The following is an 18,887-nucleotide window of genomic DNA, read 5'->3' on the forward strand; positions in this document are numbered from 1 at the left end:
CTCGAGGATACCGAGTTCGAATCTGGCATATCGAGTTTGGTGAAACGCCAGCAGGCAGTCTAGTTCTTTCGACGACCTCGTTTAGGGTAGGGCGACACGGGTAGACCAGGTGTTTCAGACCATGGTGGCGCAATGGTTTTGAGGACGATTCAACAAAATCCTGCCGTGATTAGAATTTGTTCGCAAGTTAGATACCTGCATACTGCGAGCCGAATAACTGGACACTGGGAAACGATTTAAGGCAGCACTGAGATAGCGGCCTGGTGGTGACACAGTTTGCTGGAAGTTGGCATAATTGATGTTTGGAAAGCAATGGTTTGTAACAAGCCTGTTTTAGTTCCGCTACAGGTGAGGTAGCTTGATCTACTCCGTACCATAAAGTTACTACCAGTAGCACACCATAGCAGAGTATTTGACACCATATACTTAATTCTGCGTGGGATGTGAACAACGCATTGCCTGCTCAAGTGCCTGACACGCCTGGAGCAAACTTACTTGTATGCAGCGACCTAGGTACCTCTAAGTAGGGTCTGGCCTGGTCTGGTACCGTGGGTGCCCAGTCTTGACTAACCGCGGCTCCCATTGGCGACGTCACCGCAAACTGTAATTTTATCCCCACCCCCGCCACAGACCGGTCCTCATCGACGTCTTCGGATAACTACCCAGCTGCTAGTTCCGACAACTCGATATACCATTAAAGGACTCATAAAGCTCCAGTCCTGTTAGACACAATCCTGTGACCTGCAACACAAAGCTCCGACGCCTTCCCTTCGTCCCGCAATCATATAGTGATCTCGCTTTGTTGAACCCTCCATACATACATGGTGGTCGAAGTTGCTTCAGGTGAGATATTATCGCGCCAAACTTCACATATAACAACACCTTGCCCGACACCTTGCCCAACTCTAGACGGCCGTAGAGTTCATCAACCCGGGACTGCCTGTTGTCCATGGATCCTTCTTCTGGCTCCGTCCGAGGAAGGGGGGAAGCTTTAGGAGAATCTGGTTCCCCGAGACAAGCAAGCGTTGACCCGAGCCATGCCGGTGGTTCTAATCACGAAGGTCCGCCACAGAGAACACCGTCACTAAGCAATATAAACAAGTCTGCACACCGGCAAAGTTTTGCAGAGAACCTCCGAAATGTTCCTCCATCTCCCCGCCACCGACACCCTTCTTTCACTCAGGCGGCAGTTCAAGAGCTGTTGAACCATCCACCATCGGGGCAAAGGCATACAAACCCCAAGTTTGCTGGAAAGGAATGGGTCGAAATAACAGTCGGAGAGCTAGTTTCACCGGACGATGTGAAATGGGTTGACATGGACAGTAGTGTGGAAGAGGCTACAATGGTACGCGTCTGTCTTGTTATCCTGACTGAATCGCAGTGCTGCGTCCCAACTAATTGCAATCGCTAACCACCAACATAGGCCTTGTTGAAAAGCAAAACAAATGTAGTCCTTGTGCGAGAATCCAGCTCTTTGCCCGCTGCTGTGGCCACCTTTGACTACTCAGATCTCAACGCTTACCTTCTAGTCGTTGTTGGCCTCTCAAAGCCCGAGGCACACCAAGTTGAGCTGTATAACGATATAATGCTTAACGCTCGGGAGGGGAAGAATATCTCTATGCGACAAATACAACCCCTGTGTAGACAAGAACCACTCGTTGGACTTCCGTCTAATGGCAACCTGGCTCAAGCTATCGAAATACTAGGAAGTGGAATTCATCGCATTCTTATTACCAATTCACTCGGCAATGTCGTAGGAATTATGAGTCAGCTTTTGATGGTTGATTTTTTCTGGAATGAGGGTGTCAATTTTCCTGCCGTTGACCGCTTGTACCCTATCATGCTCCGAGATCTGGGTGTAGGAGCACAACAAGTTATCTCTGTCAAGTCAGTGATGTCCCATTTCCCTTTGTATCCTCCGGAAAATGGAAATTCGAACACCAAAGCTAACCAAACACACAGTTCGGATGCTGCTCTTGCGGAGGCTCTTATCCTCATGAACAACGAAGGATTAACCAGTGTTGCAGTCGTCGACAATGGCCAGAATGTGGTTGGCAACATCTCAACCAAAGATGTCCGCCATCTTACATCTGCATCTAGTGCACCTCTCCTTGACGGATCGTGCATGCATTTCATATCCGTTATTTTGAATGAGCGGGGTGTAGAGAAAGGTCGAGATACGTTTCCCGTTTTCTTCGTGAACACGTATTCTACTCTTGCTCATACCGTCGCCAAACTGGTTGCTACACGTTCACATCGCATGTGGGTGGTGGAATCTGCGTCACCCTCGCCATCAGCTCCAGCTACTCCTTTGATGGGGCCGCATGGCGTGGTCAGCACGCCTCAAGCTCCGATGGCAACGCCTACATCGGCAGTGCCTTCTGGTGCAGTGCCTGCGTCCGCCATGCCTGGTGCACACCTCTCTGGGAAACTGAGTGGAGTGTTGTCTTTGACTGATGTCCTTAATATATTCGCCAAGTACACTGGACTGCATCCTGCCGATCCTTCAGAGCAGCGAGCAAGGCGGCGACGAAGCTCGAGCAGCTCAATTCGCCCTAGCTTGGATTCCTCAAGGCCGAGCCTCGACTTTCGTCACTAGCTGTCTGTTCAGATAATATGATGTATATGCAGGGAGGGACACGCAGGGAAATTGAGAATGCTTACTTGTATTGGTGGCTACGATTCATAAATATCGTGTTGACAATGCTGGGGCGTTTTAAGACGCTGGATGAATTTACCCTGGAGGACAGGGAGGGCTAGTTTTCTCATTGACTTTTCTGTAGCTATCACAGGCCCCGTACCCATGAACCATTTCGTCCCTACGTATTCGTTAAACTACGAGAATTATTGGTTATGCGCGCCGCACATCTCGCGGTATGTGAATGAAGACCAAGGCAAACGATAATTACGGCAACGGTAGCAAAACCACCGAGACATTCTCATCCCGCCGAATCATGTGTAATGAAAATATTGTACAGATTGGGTCTGCTATGTAAAAGGCAAAGGTCAGTGCGTGGGCTACTGATCGCACGAGGAAACCGCGCCGCCGATACCCCAAAACGGATCCGCCTCAAAAGTTGCCGAATTCTTCTGTTTCCACAAGTCATTGAAAGCAGAGAATAGAATGACGTCTTGTGGACGATCAACAAATTCTTCCCTGATGGCATCTAAAGCCACTTTCTGATTATCCAAACCGGGAACTGCGAGTCCATTCGTGCCACCCTGCATTGGCCAACCAGTTTCGGTAACCACGACCTTCTTGTCTGCGGCAATCCTAGATTGAACCTTGGATACGGTGTCTTTCAACCATTCCCCAGATTGCGACGCAGCAATCGTGCCGTCAAAAAAGGCATGTGCATTGATTGCACAGTAGTCCGACTCGTCACACAGCTCGGGATGGGCTAAAACCGCCCTGAAGGTATCTACTATGACCACGGGGCCATCGTAGCCCGCTTCTCGGAGAATCGACCGCGCCTTGCTCATCGACCAAATCAGATCCTGCGGAGATGCCTCGCCGTTGTTGACTCGCTCGTTTCCAACACTGACTGTGTGCACCATATCCCAGTCACCGTCGACCCCAGAAATTATCTTGTTGGCTTCATCTTCAACAGAGGACGGGTTCCATATACCCAAGAAGAGCTTCATGTCATGCTTCTTGGCTGCAGAGTACAGCAGAGGAACTTGGTCACAGTCTGTGCCGTAGACTCGGACAAAGGAATAGTAACCTGCCAGTCTCTGGATATCATCGTTGACATCTTGCTGAGACTTGCAGTTTTGGTCGGACCTGTATGGTGTGTACGAGATGCCAAATGACTCGGAAGGTGAGGACTCGCCTCTGGAGGCTATTGAGTAGGTATAATGTTTTCCTGTGTGATGAATATCAGTACAAGTTGCCCGCAACAACTAAGTTAAATGAGGAAGATTTACCACCAGGTTTCCCAGAAGCAAAGGACAACAAGCCCAAGCTTAGTGTAATTAACGTTGTTAAAGACATAGCTTCGACCTGTCAGTTTAGGAAGACCAAATGGCTCTCAATACCAAGGTAGGGGGCGTATTTGAACAGAAATTTAACTCTGTCTTCCTGCTGAAGGACAATAGAAACGAACGACTTACAGTCAGTCCAAAGACAAGGGCCGGGTTACACTTTTTCGGTTCGGCAAATGATGCTCGCGTGTCAACGACCTGTGATCAATGGCATAGTGCCGATCAACCGCTTTGAGAAACGCCATCGAGTAATAAATGGGAGGGCTTTGTTATTTACGACCGGCCTTGGACTCGGCTGGTTGCCGGGTACATTTTGGATGTCAATCGATCGGACATTTGAAGTTTTGCGCAAAAGCTCCGGCCAGAAAATCTAATTATGTTCCCTGTGTTATATGCAACAACCAATAAACAACGACGGGTTGGGAATGTAGCTTGACCTACTACCTAGGCAGTGAGACATTGGATGCCAGAGGTAGACTACTTCGTCTGGTAGTAGTAGCAATTTGACAGATTTTTAGTGAGACATGCAATACTAGATCCGGCGGAATGCTCAATTGCCAGTACCGCAAGTTTAATTTGTATTCCGTACGTTCAATGTGTATTATGATTCCATTTACGCACCAAATGAGGCAAGTAGATGTATAGAAACAAAAAATATTTGACTGCAACGACACATGTCCAGTCACGATAACAAGGAGGCGAACAATGGGCGAATGCCTAACGATGAAGGCAAAAAAGCTATGTTCTGAAGGGATATTTGGTTAGAAGACAGTATGTTTGGTATTATGTGAATAGCTGTATATCTGCATCTCAAAGAGCGAATTTATGCTACCGCAAGGATGGAAGATTTCGGCTAGACCAGACGGGTCGAACCAATGACACGGAGAATGGAGAAATGAAAATACTTCCTGCATGATCTTTTGCCGCAGTAAAGCTACCCACGGCCCAATGGGTTCGAATGCATTGTCATTCTAGAGAGTAAATAGTAACTAAATATAGCAAGACATAGACAGCTAAGTGGGCTCACATCGTTGAAAGATGGAGATGACTGGGTCTCAATACGGCCAGCCTGATATCATAGTCGAAAATGTCGATGTGCGCTGTATTAAGCTCTTAAGTCTATGATATGGACAAGTACAGCAGTGTTATGCAGCACAAATCTTCATACTAAGAGATGGTCGATATAATCATCCAACTCAATAACTCGGAATCGTCCGCTCCATTGTTCAACCCAGTTTGGTCTGTTCCAATGGGACGATAGGCTGGCCCTCCACGACACCACCTCCACATTCCATCCCATTCTCAGGGCTCTTTCAGCATAGGCAAAGAATCCGTCTGAATACTTTGCTGGCCGTGCATCACCTGTTGCTATCACAAGTGTGCCCTGATCCTTGAAAAACTCCATGACTGATTCTGCGATACGGGTTTGCAGTGTCTCGTCCACCAACTCCTCTACATAACGGCCGCCGTTACGAGAAAAGACGAATTCTTCCGATGAAGACGCCTCTCCAGCTTTGAAATCATGATTTTCTCGTTTTCTCTCTCTAAGATCAACACGATAGCCCAAGTCTCGGAGTTCCTGAACAAACCGAGGCTCTTGGCGATGAGGCAGAACAGAGCAGCCTGCGTTGAGTGTCATAATCTTCCGATCACGAACAAGAATTTCTGTGAGAAACTGTAAATTCAGTTGAGGTAGCGGCACAAAACGAGCATGCTCCTTAATTGAGAATTTGCCCCTTAAAGCACATTGAAAGCTTATGTTGATGTTTGACATATCCAAGAAGATGTGTACTCCATTCCCGGCTATTTGGTCATCTTGAATTGCCAATATAGTATCTGCAGCTCGGAGTGGAACTAGCTTCAATGATAATGATTCATGCTGCTGGTCCGGAGTAGATTTGACGCCCAGGATAGAGGTGACCGGCCCTTCATTGCCGATTTTATACGACAATATCCTCGCGGTGTTGGCTGTTCTATTACATGTCCTGGCAGTTGACAGAATTGGACATCGGAGATCGTTGTACCCCGGAAAAAGAATGCCGGTGTTTTGGCTTTGTTCTCTTCTTCTATTGTGGAAAGTCGCTGACAGAAGCCCAAATTGAGCCCTAGCATTACGCTCGAGGCCGGATGCTAGGCAGCTATCATTTGGCAGCAAACCATCTGTCGCCTGGGCGACACAAACCAAGTGATGAAACGGAGTTCCCTCAGTATCCTGCGGATCATGATGTTCATTGCAGGAGCAAGAACAGGAGGGACGACTCTGAGAGTTCTGTGGCACTATTGTGGCATCACACTTTTCTTTACCATGACATTTCTGAGCGTTGTCGCCGATCGATAAACTCGCAGGTTTTGTTTTAAATCCGACCGCGCTGAGCTGCTGTCTAGTTCTCAAGGTACTATTACCAGGGACGGGATGTCGACCGTGAAGGTGAATCTGCAATCTTTGAAAATCTCCCAGTTTCGCCACTTGGTCCGTAAATGGTTGTTGTGCCAAGTCATTACAATCGATGACTTTATTCACTTTTGCGTCGGTACCTGCCGATGAATAAGAAGCAACCATTCCCGTATGAACTGGCACGGCCAACGGTTGAGTCTCGTACAGCTTTTGGAAGTCGCCTAGCTTTGGTGTCAAGCCTTGTGGCTTGTTCCCATAGTTCTCGCTCTCTTGTTCAGGTGTTTTTGAAGGAACGTGATAGTTATTTTCGATAGGAAGAATGCCTTGCAAGTTGCTCATCACGCTCCTTGGAAACCTGTGTACGGCTTGGATTGTTGGTGTGAAGAAAACAGGCCAATGGAACCCTCTTTTGCAGACGGTCGTAGCCAGTTGAATATTCGAAATTGCAGCAAATATATCTGCCTCAGGCTTATGAGATCAATCTCTTCTGATTGACATAGAGCAGTGAACCACTGGAACCTGTGATAGAGCTGCTATTGTGGAGATGAACTCGTCATGTAGGATTGAATGCATCTCGAAAAGTGAAACATGGACTGGGGCGAGTAAATGCCGTGCCGCAGACGTTCGCTCGAAGTAGACGGTGAATACAGTTTGATTAGTTGTTGGCAGCCTCGAAAATAAGTAGTTAAACTTTAGGCGGTTGGGGGTGTATTTGAAGCCAACGAAGCATGTAGTAATTTGCAGGAGCCGTGTTGTGTCAACAAGACCACGTCTACCAGCTTCTATAGGTGTACAAGTATGGAAATTCAATGCTTAGATACCTGTAAGAGGCGGGCACTTAAGTACCTTAAGTACTTTAGGTAGGTACGTTGTGACAGTGGCCACATCTCGGCTTGACGAAGTTCCCAGGAGCCCATTACAGTCCTGACGTCGTCGAGTTCCTGATCGAAACTAACCAGTAGTTCAGAGACCCGTTTTTGGCTGACATAAGCAGGACACCGGGCGAGGTGGCAACCTCGCATGCTCCCCGTCTGCCCAACCAGAGAGGGCCGTATCAGGCTCTAATGGCCTACTGCCAGACAACTTGGAGTGACAGGTTGAAGGGCTTTCGTCATAATCGCCAACATGGGTCGCTCCACCCTAAAGACACAGAAAGTGGCGTCAGACGTGAAGAACATGTTTAGACCACAGCGTAAATTTACAGGCTCCATCATCGTATAGTATCAAACACTGCTCCTTCAATTTCAATTACAGAGGTATTCTAGTATACTTCAACCACGACGCCAATAATACATCTCACTCCACCCTAATTGTACACTGTTTTTAGGCGGTCTTGGCCATGGTGTTGAGAGCACTTCCATTCTTGAACCATTCAATCTGAGCCTCGTTGAATGTGTGCTGTAGGGGAACCTCGAAAGACTTGCCGTCCTTGGGGTGGACCACCATTGTAATAGGCTCACCAACGGCGAGCTGTGTGCAGAGAATATCAACCTATCCTACAAGTCAGTATGGTGCAACTCATTCATGCAAGGGGTCCCGGAGAGCAAGGAACGAGGGGACATAAATCGTCAACCGCAGACTGGGAAAGGGAAAGATTTGCAAGTACCTTATCATCAGGCTTGATCTTGTCGTAATCAGCTGGGTCAGCAAAAGTAAGAGGAAGCATTCCTTGCTTCTTTAGGTTCGTTTCGTGAATACGAGCAAAGCTTCGGGTAACGATGGCAAGACCACCAAGGTGGCGAGGCTCCAGAGCGGCATGCTCACGAGAGCTACCCTCACCGTAGTTCCAGTCACCAATGACGACCCATTTGATGCCCTTCTTTTTGTAGTCGCGTGCGACGGCGGGGACCGCGTCCCAATCGCCAGTTGTAAAGTTCTTGATCTTGTTTGCCTCATCATTAGCCTCATTGATGGCGCCAATGAGCATGTTGTTGGAGATGTTGTCCAGGTGGCCACGGTATTTCAACCAAGGGCCTGCCATGGAGATGTGGTCAGTAGTGGTCTTTCCCTTCGCCTTGATCAAGATCGGAATGTCTTTGACGTCCTTTCCGTCCCAAGGCTGGAAGGGTTGGAGGACCTGCAAACGATCCGAGGTTGGCGCAACTTGCACGGTGACACCCATGCGATCTTTGGGAGGTGCCTGGTATGTGTCATTTCCAGGGTCGTAACCTCGGACAGGCAACCCGTCTCCAGTGGGGGGTTTCAGGAGAAACTCGTTGCCATCCTTGTCCTTGAGTTTATCAGTGAGAGGATTGAAGTGCAGGCTGCCGGCAATGGTGAGAGCGACTACAAGATCAGGGGACGTAACAAAAGAGTGAGTGGCAGGGTTACCGTCATTTCTGCCGGTGAAATTTCTGTTGTAGGAAGACAGAATGGAATTGGCTTCGCCTTTCTTCACGTCCTGACGGTCCCACTGACCGATACAGGGACCACAGGCATTTGCCAAAACCATGCCGCCAAACTCCTCAAAGGTCTTGAGCTGTCCATCTCGCGCAATAGTAGCGCGGATCTGTTCAGATCCTGGAGTTACAGTAAAGGCGGCCTTGGCTTTCAAGCCGTGGTCCAACGCATCTCGTGCAATAGACGCTGCGCGGGACATGTCCTCGTATGATGAGTTGGTGCAGGAGCCAATCAAGCCGACCTTGAGCTCTTCTGGCCAGCCATTCTCCTTCACAGCTTGGCTGAATTTTGAGATCGGGGTGCCCAAATCAGGAGTAAAAGGACCGTTGATGTGAGGCTCAAGTTCTGACAAATTGAGTTCGATAAGTTGATCGTATTCGGCGCCTTCATCAGCACGCAGCTCTGACGCATACCCACGCGCAAAGTCGCCGATGTCTTTGCGTTTGGTAGCGGCGAGGTAGTCGTACATTCGGTCGTTGAACGGGAAAACAGACGTAGTAGCTCCAATTTCAGCTAATTCCTCATTAGTGCACGGTCGCTTGATAACTAGGGTGATAATGGAATACAAACCTCCCATATTCGCGCACGAAGCCATGCCGGTACAGCTGATAGTGTCTACGCCAGGTCCTGAAAGAGACATTAATGTGTTAGTTGCAAGAATTCTGAGCAATCTGAAAATGAAACTTGAAGTGAAAAAGGGGGGCCCAAGGGGAGAATGAGGTATCGTGGGCGAACGTCTTTTACAAATACAGGCAGAGATAGCTGGGTGGACCCAGCAGATTTTCCTTTCTGTCTTATCTTATGCAAAACACTTACCATGATATTCAACAATGGCACCAGTGCCGCCTTTGACGGTCAGAATGTCGGCGACCTTGAGAATGATGTCTATGTTCACGCATGGTCAGCACTCAGATTTGCACAGGTAGCATGAGATAGCGCGGGGTTGCATTTGAGATAGCATATACATATGGTGCTATTCACTGACCTTTGGGAGCTGTCCAGCCAGATAACTGGCCGGTAAGCTTGACACCAATAACGTTGGGAGCCTTCAATTCCCATGGCAGGTTGGCCATGACATCGACAGCATCAGCACCTCCGACGCCAATGGCAGCCATTCCCAGACCGCCACCGTTGGGAGTGTGGGAGTCAGTTCCAATGAGCAGTCCACCAGGGAAAGCATAGTTCTCGAGGATGATCTGGTGAATAATACCAGATCCAGGGCGCCAGAAACCGATATTGTATTTGGCGCAGGCAGAAGAAAGGAAGTCGTAAACTTCCTTGTTGATACTAATAGCACGGGCAAGATCCCTCTCGCCACCGACCTGAGCCTCAATCAAATGATCGCAGTGAACAGTGGTTGGGTTCGCAACCTGGTCCATGCCAGCGGACATGAATTGCAAAATAGCCATCTGTGCGGTAGCATCCTGGCAGGCAACACGATCTGGTCGCAGCTTCAGGTAGGACTTGCCACGCTCAATGTCTTGACCATGAGGGTCGTCTAAGTGAGAGTACAAGATCTTCTCAGCATATGTGAGCGGTCGGTTCAAGCGGCTGCGGACAACAGCCAGGTTTTCGGACATTTTCTTATAGTTAATGAAGTTGTTGTCTTCCCAGATGTTTTGGCGAACCTATATACACACAGGTTGCAAGCGTTAGTCGCAAGACAAGCCATCCAGAGAAGCTATCTTTCATACCTTCTTGTCAAGCGAAGAATCGGAGACCGTCGCCATGCGACGAAGACTGGTAGAAGCGCCATTCAGGACGCGGCCCCGGGCCAAGTTGCCCAGAACCTGTCTGGAGGCAAGCATGTTGAAGGTAAGGGCCAATTGAGGCAGAGGGGAGAGGGTCTGAGCTAGGTGAAAGCGACTTGGCCGCTCTCCAAGGTCAGTCAAACTCGGAGGCCAGTACGTGGAGGAGAAGCAGAGGACGTGGAGGTGGTTTAAGAAAAAAGAGAAGTAAGGGAGAAGGTTGGCCACGAAGGTGGAGAGAGGTGTTTTTGGCCGGGAACAGAAACCAGGCTAGAGCCAGATGTTACCGAGCACAGGCGGCGTGATGTGGAGCCGCAGGGTTGAAGGTGAAGGTTGCATGGGAGAGAAGACAAAGCCACAAGCATAGAAGCGTTGGCTTGCGGATTCCACTGCGCGGCCAGGCCGGGTTGGGAACGTGGTGTTGCTACGGGGGGCACCTGGTGCTGCAGCCAGTCACAAGCGTCGAGATAATAATCCACGACGTCTGCGTTCCGTCATGCGGTGCTGAGACCTCCACTGCCCCGAGGCCCCGCGCCACCTAGCGAACGAGAGGGCATGGAAAACAGGGCCAGGGCAAAAAATTGAAAAATTGCAAACACAACTGAGCCGTTTGGCTTCTGGGCATCGCTGTTGCTGACCAGGCAGGCTGGGGTTGGGCTGGGGCAGTCGGCCAGCACATGTCAATTGCTGGAGCATCCAGCTCCGTGCATGCCTGGTATCAGCCACGATTATTGACCTCTTATGGATGGCAAGGCATAGCTTTGTGTATTGATGGCAATTACTTGCCGTGGCCGTGCAAAGCATACCACGCCCGGTAGAGCTCGAGGCAGTTGACCAACAATCCCCTGCATACATGGTACTACTGCGTAATACGTATATCATCGCCAATGGAGCTTGCATGTCCTCGCCTTGGGGATGGAAGTGCCAGGGAGCTGGTCTCCTCGTCAGATGCGCTTCCGAAGTCCCTTGTTCCGAGCACGCAACTCGGCTCCGGTCGGCTACTCTTTTAAGCCGCTAGTGGCATTGCGGCTGCTATGTGTTCTCGCAGCGGCAGGTCTGGCGCGGCATTACCCACTAAACTTGGCCCCATGGCTCAATTGCTCAATCGGCAGACCGCCGCTGTTGTCCATTCATGAGTCGTTGGCAAATCGTGACCATATGTTCCAGACCTCGGCATTGGCTGGATCCTTCGGTCACCGCACGAGGACACTCGTTTTTGCGAGCTACTCGGAGCTTTGGCCTCGGGGACCGATGTCCCGTTCTGGGAGAAAACCGATTAATATGACAACAAAATGCCAAATTTGCTGTACCCGTTGGCAACTGAGAAGCGGCAAGAGTGGCTCGTCCACTGACCAAGTCGCCAACGGGTCAAGTACTCCGTATTTATTTCATTGACTTTTCCCAGAAATCGGCGCATGTGTTTCAGCCTCTCGCGGAACACACACACACACACACACGTATTATATATACCCGTCAGCAACTAAGCGGACGAGTCACTTGATGCATGTATTACCTAAGTACTTAGATGTAAATACATACTTACTCAAGTACCTTGACGAGCATATGAATGCCTACTAGGTGTACCTACCGAGGTCGGCCTCTAATGGACTTCATATATTCCGTATGGAGTACATACGGCACCGCACACTGTTGCTCCCGACTCAATCAACATTTTGCGCTGTAGCATTCTTGGTGTGGCAAGACAAATTTGACCATCGAAAAGCATTATGGGCTAATACCGCACTATAATAAACACAGCGGGATATCTAGGCACCGTCGTCTGGTAACATACATGTTGACTTCCCATTGACCCCTTACTACGCCGAGTTGCTCGAGCTGCGACAGGAAGGACGTGTTTTCCAACAGCATACATACCCACGGGTATGCAGCTTTTCGATATCCTATACTCAAAAGATAACTTTGCTATTGCTTGATATATCCTGCTTCAGCTCATGCATTTCCTCCATTATGTTTGCCGTGTGGCCTCAGCATGAATCCAAGGCCATCGACTTATGATAGTTTACAACGTACATGCACACATGCAAATCAAAGAAAGGTTGTGCAGTTTTTACTAAAGGCATTATCAATTCGGTCCATCTCTTGCCATCCACTCTTGAGTCTTGAAACCTAGGATTCATGAGGTCAGGTTCTTATCTTGGTTCGACCGCGGACTGGCATACTAACTAGCGAGCTTCCGAAGAATACCCGAGCGCACCCACTGGTCTGCCTCTCATCACAAATTTGATCAATCCACCTCTGCCTTGAACTGCATCTCTTTCAACTAGTTCATTTCCCACTTATGTATGCTAGGTTTGGATTGCGTACTGCATATACTGGCAACTGCATTATTGATAGACACACAAGGGGGCAAATTCCACTGTACTTGACCTATCAGTTAAACGATATCTGCGCCACGTTCTAGTCTCGAATCGCATACTATATACAATGGGCGTCGGAAACAAACGCACAATCACAAAGACGAGGAGGAAAACCAGGTATGATACGCTGGCGATGTGGTCCACGGTTGGGGTTCCGGCTAACAGCAATGAAGAGATGTAGATCAAATCAAGGCAGATTTGTTATCATCAAGACATCTGGCGCAATTCAAAGATACCAAAGCGGCTGAGGACCTTCCAGGTCTCGGCAGGCACTATTGTATTGAATGCGCCAAGTGGTTTGACCGAGAGAGTACTCTGAATTCTCACAGGCGCGGCAAACCGCACAAGCGCAGGTACGTGACCTGCATACTTTGTTTCACATGCGTTACCCGATGAACTAAGTGTCCTGCCATAGAGTCAAACAGCTGCGCGAAGAGCCCAGTCCAGAACCCCAAAGAATGCCAGGGCCCGATGCAGAGTCGCAAATCGATAATCGGCATGACAACGTTGAACATGATGCCTCCGGAGACATGGAAATGGCCACATGAAGCAGCGGGCGACGACATTCGGATCGATTATCTGCCGAGAATGCCCTTCCTATGTGTATCCCTGCCGTCGTTTGTTCTTGAATATGGACGTGAATCTCCTTACAAGAGGTGCTAGGCATGGTTAGGCTCTGGCCCATATGATTGTGCATCCAACTATTTTATGCCGCGACCGCGACCGCGACCTCTTGCGAGGCCACTTGATCGAGCCCTATCTCGAGTATTTGCCCTCCCTCTCGTATTTGTACCACGTGCAAAAGGCAGACGGGATTGACGAGTTTCGACGGCTCCGGGCTTGGCATATTTTTTCGTTGTAGTGGGTGGGTTATCGACAAAAGAGGTGTCCGTAGTCCTGAATGAGGGAGCTTAGCACCGATGAACATAAAACAAGAAAATGTTGTAAGGAAAGTGGTTCGGGCATACGTACATAAAGGTGGCTTCAACATCAGTCTCCAGGCGGGTGGTGCCCTCAGCCGAGGTTTCTTCATGGCGATCTCGTGCAAATGATTCAGCAATGGGTCCCTGATTCATAAATACCAAGTTAGAAAACCATGCAGACTTTTGCAAAGTAGGTTCCATATTGCAGGATCGAAATATACCTCTGGGAAGTCGACACAAAACGCATTCATGTTGAGCCCATAGAGAAAACTAGCAAACGACTCGCTGAAGCGAGCAAGACTTTCGTGCATAAGTTGAAAATGCATCATGTTGGCCTCAAGATCAGCCATAGCGTCTGAAAGTTCTGCGAAAGCAGGCTCAAAGGCATTCAGCGGAAACTCCGCACCACCGCCACGGACATTGCGGGCAGAGTCTCGAAAAGAGGATCGTGAGGACGGTCGGAGCGGTGTTGTTGGCCTAGAATTACGCGCTCGGGAATTTGAACGTTTCCGGCTCATGGCAGTGCAGCCATTTGCCTCGTCGATGCCGTCTGACATGCCCATGCCTAACTAGAGCGACGTGTTTTGATCAATGAGGCGCTCCAACGAGGTGTAAATCTGGCGGGAACGTGTTCCAGAAAGTTTCATTCATCGGCGATACGCGAACCGCGAATCGCGCCTGTACAGGAGACTCCAGGCCCAAAGCAGAACATGGCACGTGCGATGAGTGGCACGTCCCCGGCCAGCCAGTCTTGCGATGTCCAATACCCCCAGACACTCTTCAGCGGGGCCGTGATATCCGCAGGCATCGCAATGCGACCAGACCACTGGCAGGGCGGACGCAGAGGACCGGAATAAGTCAAGTGCAAAATACGGAACAATTCTAATAATCTTCTATTCTTTCGCGCATTCCTATTCTTTGCCACTCCCGAGAGAGCGCTGTGCCTGGTCAATAAAGAAAGTCCACGCTTGGTCTATGATCTGGACATGACTACCAACCTTGGAAGTTGAAGTGCTCAGGGGAAAAGGGCAAAAATGGCGTGTGGCAGGCACAAAGTCTAAATTCGAGATTCCAAAGTGTCATCGAAGTCATTTACTTGTCTACTCTACCTACTTCAGTACGCCAATGCCAGATACTCTTGCCTCTCTATCTCCTGCTGTCAGCTCCAGTCTCCAGTTATTTCCCCACAGGGAGGATCGTCACGGAGGGCTTGCTGGACAATTAGTCCGACCAGATACGGGTCGCCGTGTATCCAACAAACTGGCCGAAAATACTGGACATCCCGCCGAACAAGTCCGCTGACGCCCGTCTCCCGCCTTCCAGCATAACCTGTTTTGTTTTGGAATTTGTCTGCCAGTGCCATTGCGAAGGTCCTTATATACTAACGATCATCTGGTTCTCTATTGCCGCATTCCTGACTAGCACTCCACCACCCCAAATACCTAGGCACAGAAAATAACCGCCTTAGCTTGTTGTGGAAAGAGAAGATCTATGAGGGTGCGTACGCCCGCGCGTCCCGGCACAATTGGCACTCAACCAACGGAAATATTTCCCTTATTATATACATTGCATAGGAGTATCATATACCGGAGCGGACAGAATCTACAGCTTCTTTCGCTTATCAAACCACGATCCTCTACACCGTCGGCTACCCAACGCCGTCCTCTATCAAACGCTTCTCCTCAGTATATTAATACTCGGCGCCGAACAAGCCAGGGGTTGCCTCTCGTCACCCTTGCCACGCTGAGAAGCAATCGTCTCGCCGGCGTACTCTTGCGCAGCGCCGCTCGTTCAGCTCGTGGACCCTTTCCCACCGCCATCGCTCTTCAAAGCAGCCTCTATCACCCAACTGTTATATCAGCAGCCGCGGCAGCCCTTGCTTTTGCGATAGCATATTTGCTAGTCACTGGAGAATCTACCGGCTTAGATATACAACCCAGCGCTGGTCATCTCCCTCTCGACGATATGCCTCACGAGATTGCTCCTGGACACCTGGGGAATTTGACAGCAGAACAGGAAGACAAGCTCCGTCAACTCTGGGAAGCCGTGTTCAAGGTATGCGGTGTTTCAGACAGCAGCGATGCCAGCCCGGCGCCGAAGAAAGATGAAAAACCAGGCGCAGATGCCGAAACCACCAAGAAAAAGCGCGGCTTCAGTTTCTTTAGAAGTGCTCCCCAGTCGGCTCACGCGTCCTCCAATGGTAACAATGCTACTGATTCAGCAGATGACGACAAATATGGTTTGACCAAACAGTATCAGGAAATCTTGGCAAACCAGAAGCCGGAGGAGATAAGAGAAACAATGTGGGCAATGATGAAGCATGATCATCCCGACGCGTTGCTCCTACGCTTTCTGCGCGCCCGCAAGTGGGATGTGGAAAAGGCCCTCATCATGCTGATATCGGCCATGAACTGGAGGCACACCAAGATGAAGGTCGACCAGGATATTATGAAAAATGGGGAAGCCGGCGCCGCCGCTGATGAGAAAAATGGAGATGAGAAGGCAAAGAAGCTGGGCCAGGACTTTCTAAAACAAAGCCGGATGGGCAAAAGCTTCCTACATGGCACCGATAAAGAGGGTCGTCCGATTTGTGTCGTCAGAGTGTGCCTCCACAAAGCCGGAGATCAATCTCCCGAGAGCTTGGAAAGGTACACGGTATTTATTATTGAGACTGCTCGTCTGGCACTGAAACCTCCTGTCGATACAGCGGCAAGTTGCAACCTTATTCTAGCTCATTACTCAACCGACTAATAACAAAACCAGAACATCATATTCGATATGACGGGATTCACTCTGGCCAACATGGACTACCACCCCGTCAAGTTCATGATTCAGTGTTTTGAAGCAAACTATCCCGAATCTTTAGGGGTCGTTCTCGTCCACAATGCCCCGTGGTTGTTCCAAGGTCTGTTAATTTTCCCAATATTTATTGGTTGAGCGGAGGCTTATATTGGACAGGCATCTGGAGGGTTATCCGTGGCTGGCTCGATCCCGTTGTCGCTGCTAAGGTTCACTTTACCAACTACAGAACTGGGCTGGAGGAATTCATTCGTCCAGGTCAGCTTATTAAGGACCTAGAGGGCGATGAGGATTGGACGTATGCATATGAGGAGCCCATTGAGGGTGAAAATGATTTGATGAAAGATACTACAACCAGAGATCGACTGCTTAAGGAGAGGGAGAAGTTGTATGCTCAGTACGAGGCTGCTACTCGACGTTGGACGAAACACGCTAGCGGCGAAGAAGCTGAAGGCATCAAAGCTGAGCGAGATGATATTGCTGCAAAGCTCAGGGACGGTTACTGGCAGCTCGACCCGTATGTAAGAGCCCGGTCTCTGTATGATCGTCAGGGAGTGATCCGTTCTGATGGCGACGTAAACTGGTACCGAAACACTGACTCCAAGTCTACTCCCTCCAACGAGATCAAATCTGGCACAGAGACTGCAGCGAACGCGGTCGATTAATGGGAATGATCTTGATGGTTTTGTTTCGGCACCCGCTGGAAGCAAGCTGGACCTAATAAAGGGCACAGTCCGTTGTATTGTTGGAGTGGCAACATGGCAAGCTCCCCCTCCCGTTCTCTGAAAGACATCACTTTAGGTTATAGTTTATAGAGTAGATGATAATAAAATTCGGAACGACATTTATAAATGAAACTATTGCACAGGCGCACGGCGGAACCTCTTTTCACTAGCGCTGCTGTACTCAAACGACGCGCCCTCGATTGGCCAATAATCTACATTTTGGACTTGATATCCTCGCAGAGGGCCTTGAGCTTGTCCATATCACCTGGTGTGGAAGGCCAACTAATTCCGAGGCCTTCTGCGTCGTTGGGCTTTGGAATCTAGTGAAGAGGTTAGGGCAGGTACATCGGAACGGCATGGCGGCTGAAGATACTAACCATGTGAAAATGAACCTATAGAGAATTAAGAAACAAGGGTATTTGGTTAGCTTCCCACAATCCGGACACGGTAGAGGACTAGGATGGTCAGACTCACATGATGAACCTGTTGGTGAGCTATGGTACCGTTGTTTTGGAGTATGTTATAGTCAACGGCGCCAGTTGCGGAAACCAGCTTTTTCAGGGTGGGCTGGGACAAGCGTGTCAGTTGACGACGTGGCATCGCACTACATGCAAGGTTTCGCCGGCCTACCAGAATTTCTGTGAGCTGGTCATCGGGAATGTCGGCCAGCTTTGCACCATGATACTTGGGTATGACCAGCTAGCGGATACAAGCAGAAGAACCTGTTAGCTCCAGGAGGGAAATGGCGGCGCTGGCATATTGCCAGAGCCATTGCTGCTTGGGGAAAGTCCTTATACGTACAGCATGACCTTTGCTGAGTGGCCCGACGTCGAGGAAAGCCAGCGTCTTTTCGCTCTCAAAGAGCTTCATGCAAGGAATCTCGCCTAGAAATGACCCGAGTGCGTGACCATGTCAGCAAATTGAGCTCGCGATGAAACACCCCACGGCAGTCAACTTGGCACATGCTTGTCCGTGACCATCCACCGCCATTCCTTACCCTTGATGATGCGGCAAAAGATGCAGGACATTGTAAGCTGGATTTTGTCAAAGATCGTCTTTGTATGTGAGATGTTGGAGGTGGGGATGCTGTGCCGGGTGTGAAGTGGGGAGATCTTATTTTTTGAAGAAATGCGGCACAACACGGCGTACAGTGCGGAAAGCTACTTACTTATGATCAATATGTATGTATGTAAGTGCAGAATGATACTTCACGTTGAAAATGCTGTCTTCCCGCCCAGCCACGGAACAACGTACCTTCCTGGCTAGGTAGTTAACTGAATGAGGTAACAATACGTTGTCGGTTGAATCAAACGTCAGACGACCCCATCCTTACTCGGCAGCCGGCTACCGAGGTACGATGAAGGCGATTCAACTACTCCATATGTAAGATGCACCATGGACAACAATGTTGAACCGGTAGCAATTCTTTATTGTTCACAGAAGAAAGCGACATGGTACAGCACTTATCAACAAGCCGCAAACACTGCTGCATATTTACCATGTCACTGACCTTCTATAGCCTAACGAAATGGAGG

The 18,887-nt window shown here is 49.4% G+C and overlaps 8 protein-coding genes across 8 annotated transcripts; 3 read left to right on the forward strand and 5 right to left on the reverse strand.

Annotated features, from left to right (window-relative positions):
• Positions 1-949: 949 nt before the first annotated feature.
• On the forward strand, positions 950-2,599 carry MAA_04451 (Cystathionine beta-synthase, core; the record flags this gene model as incomplete). Its single annotated transcript, XM_007822547.1, has 3 exons — positions 950-1,345; positions 1,424-1,887; positions 1,963-2,599. 3 exons carry the CDS (start codon positions 950-952, stop codon positions 2,597-2,599), a joined length of 1,497 nt encoding a protein of 498 aa, XP_007820738.1.
• A 419-nt stretch (positions 2,600-3,018) lies between these two features.
• Positions 3,019-3,994, reverse strand: MAA_04450 (Glycoside hydrolase, superfamily; the record flags this gene model as incomplete). The annotated part of the gene is made up of 2 exons (XM_007822546.2): positions 3,019-3,866; positions 3,928-3,994. The coding sequence occupies 2 exons, from the start codon at positions 3,992-3,994 to the stop codon at positions 3,019-3,021; spliced, it is 915 nt and encodes a 304-aa protein (XP_007820737.2).
• A 1,152-nt stretch (positions 3,995-5,146) lies between these two features.
• On the reverse strand, positions 5,147-5,758 carry MAA_10675 (uncharacterized protein; the record flags this gene model as incomplete). Its single annotated transcript, XM_011412393.1, has 1 exon — positions 5,147-5,758. The coding sequence occupies one exon, from the start codon at positions 5,756-5,758 to the stop codon at positions 5,147-5,149; it is 612 nt and encodes a 203-aa protein (XP_011410695.1).
• Positions 5,759-7,702: 1,944 nt separating this feature from the next.
• MAA_04449 (Aconitase-like core) lies at positions 7,703-10,587 on the reverse strand (the record flags this gene model as incomplete). The annotated part of the gene is made up of 6 exons (XM_007822545.2): positions 7,703-7,870; positions 7,986-9,292; positions 9,350-9,406; positions 9,596-9,664; positions 9,765-10,407; positions 10,474-10,587. 6 exons carry the CDS (start codon positions 10,585-10,587, stop codon positions 7,703-7,705), a joined length of 2,358 nt encoding a protein of 785 aa, XP_007820736.2.
• A 2,385-nt stretch (positions 10,588-12,972) lies between these two features.
• On the forward strand, positions 12,973-13,453 carry MAA_04448 (zinc finger domain-containing protein; the record flags this gene model as incomplete). Its single annotated transcript, XM_007822544.1, has 3 exons — positions 12,973-13,022; positions 13,079-13,258; positions 13,321-13,453. The coding sequence occupies 3 exons, from the start codon at positions 12,973-12,975 to the stop codon at positions 13,451-13,453; spliced, it is 363 nt and encodes a 120-aa protein (XP_007820735.1).
• Positions 13,454-13,606: 153 nt separating this feature from the next.
• Positions 13,607-14,391, reverse strand: MAA_04447 (DASH complex, subunit Dam1; the record flags this gene model as incomplete). The annotated part of the gene is made up of 3 exons (XM_007822543.1): positions 13,607-13,802; positions 13,878-13,972; positions 14,050-14,391. 3 exons carry the CDS (start codon positions 14,389-14,391, stop codon positions 13,607-13,609), a joined length of 633 nt encoding a protein of 210 aa, XP_007820734.1.
• A 1,402-nt stretch (positions 14,392-15,793) lies between these two features.
• MAA_04446 (CRAL/TRIO domain protein) lies at positions 15,794-17,292 on the forward strand (the record flags this gene model as incomplete). Its single annotated transcript, XM_007822542.2, has 3 exons — positions 15,794-16,483; positions 16,592-16,733; positions 16,787-17,292. 3 exons carry the CDS (start codon positions 15,794-15,796, stop codon positions 17,290-17,292), a joined length of 1,338 nt encoding a protein of 445 aa, XP_007820733.2.
• A 272-nt stretch (positions 17,293-17,564) lies between these two features.
• Positions 17,565-18,380, reverse strand: MAA_04445 (uncharacterized protein; the record flags this gene model as incomplete). The annotated part of the gene is made up of 6 exons (XM_007822541.1): positions 17,565-17,672; positions 17,730-17,744; positions 17,827-17,919; positions 17,983-18,051; positions 18,154-18,236; positions 18,350-18,380. 6 exons carry the CDS (start codon positions 18,378-18,380, stop codon positions 17,565-17,567), a joined length of 399 nt encoding a protein of 132 aa, XP_007820732.1.
• Between the last annotated feature and the right edge of the window lie 507 nt (positions 18,381-18,887).

This window comes from Metarhizium robertsii (genome assembly GCF_000187425.2).
Source record: "Metarhizium robertsii ARSEF 23 chromosome Unknown MAA_Scf_1, whole genome shotgun sequence".
Taxonomy (NCBI): domain Eukaryota; kingdom Fungi; phylum Ascomycota; class Sordariomycetes; order Hypocreales; family Clavicipitaceae; genus Metarhizium; species Metarhizium robertsii.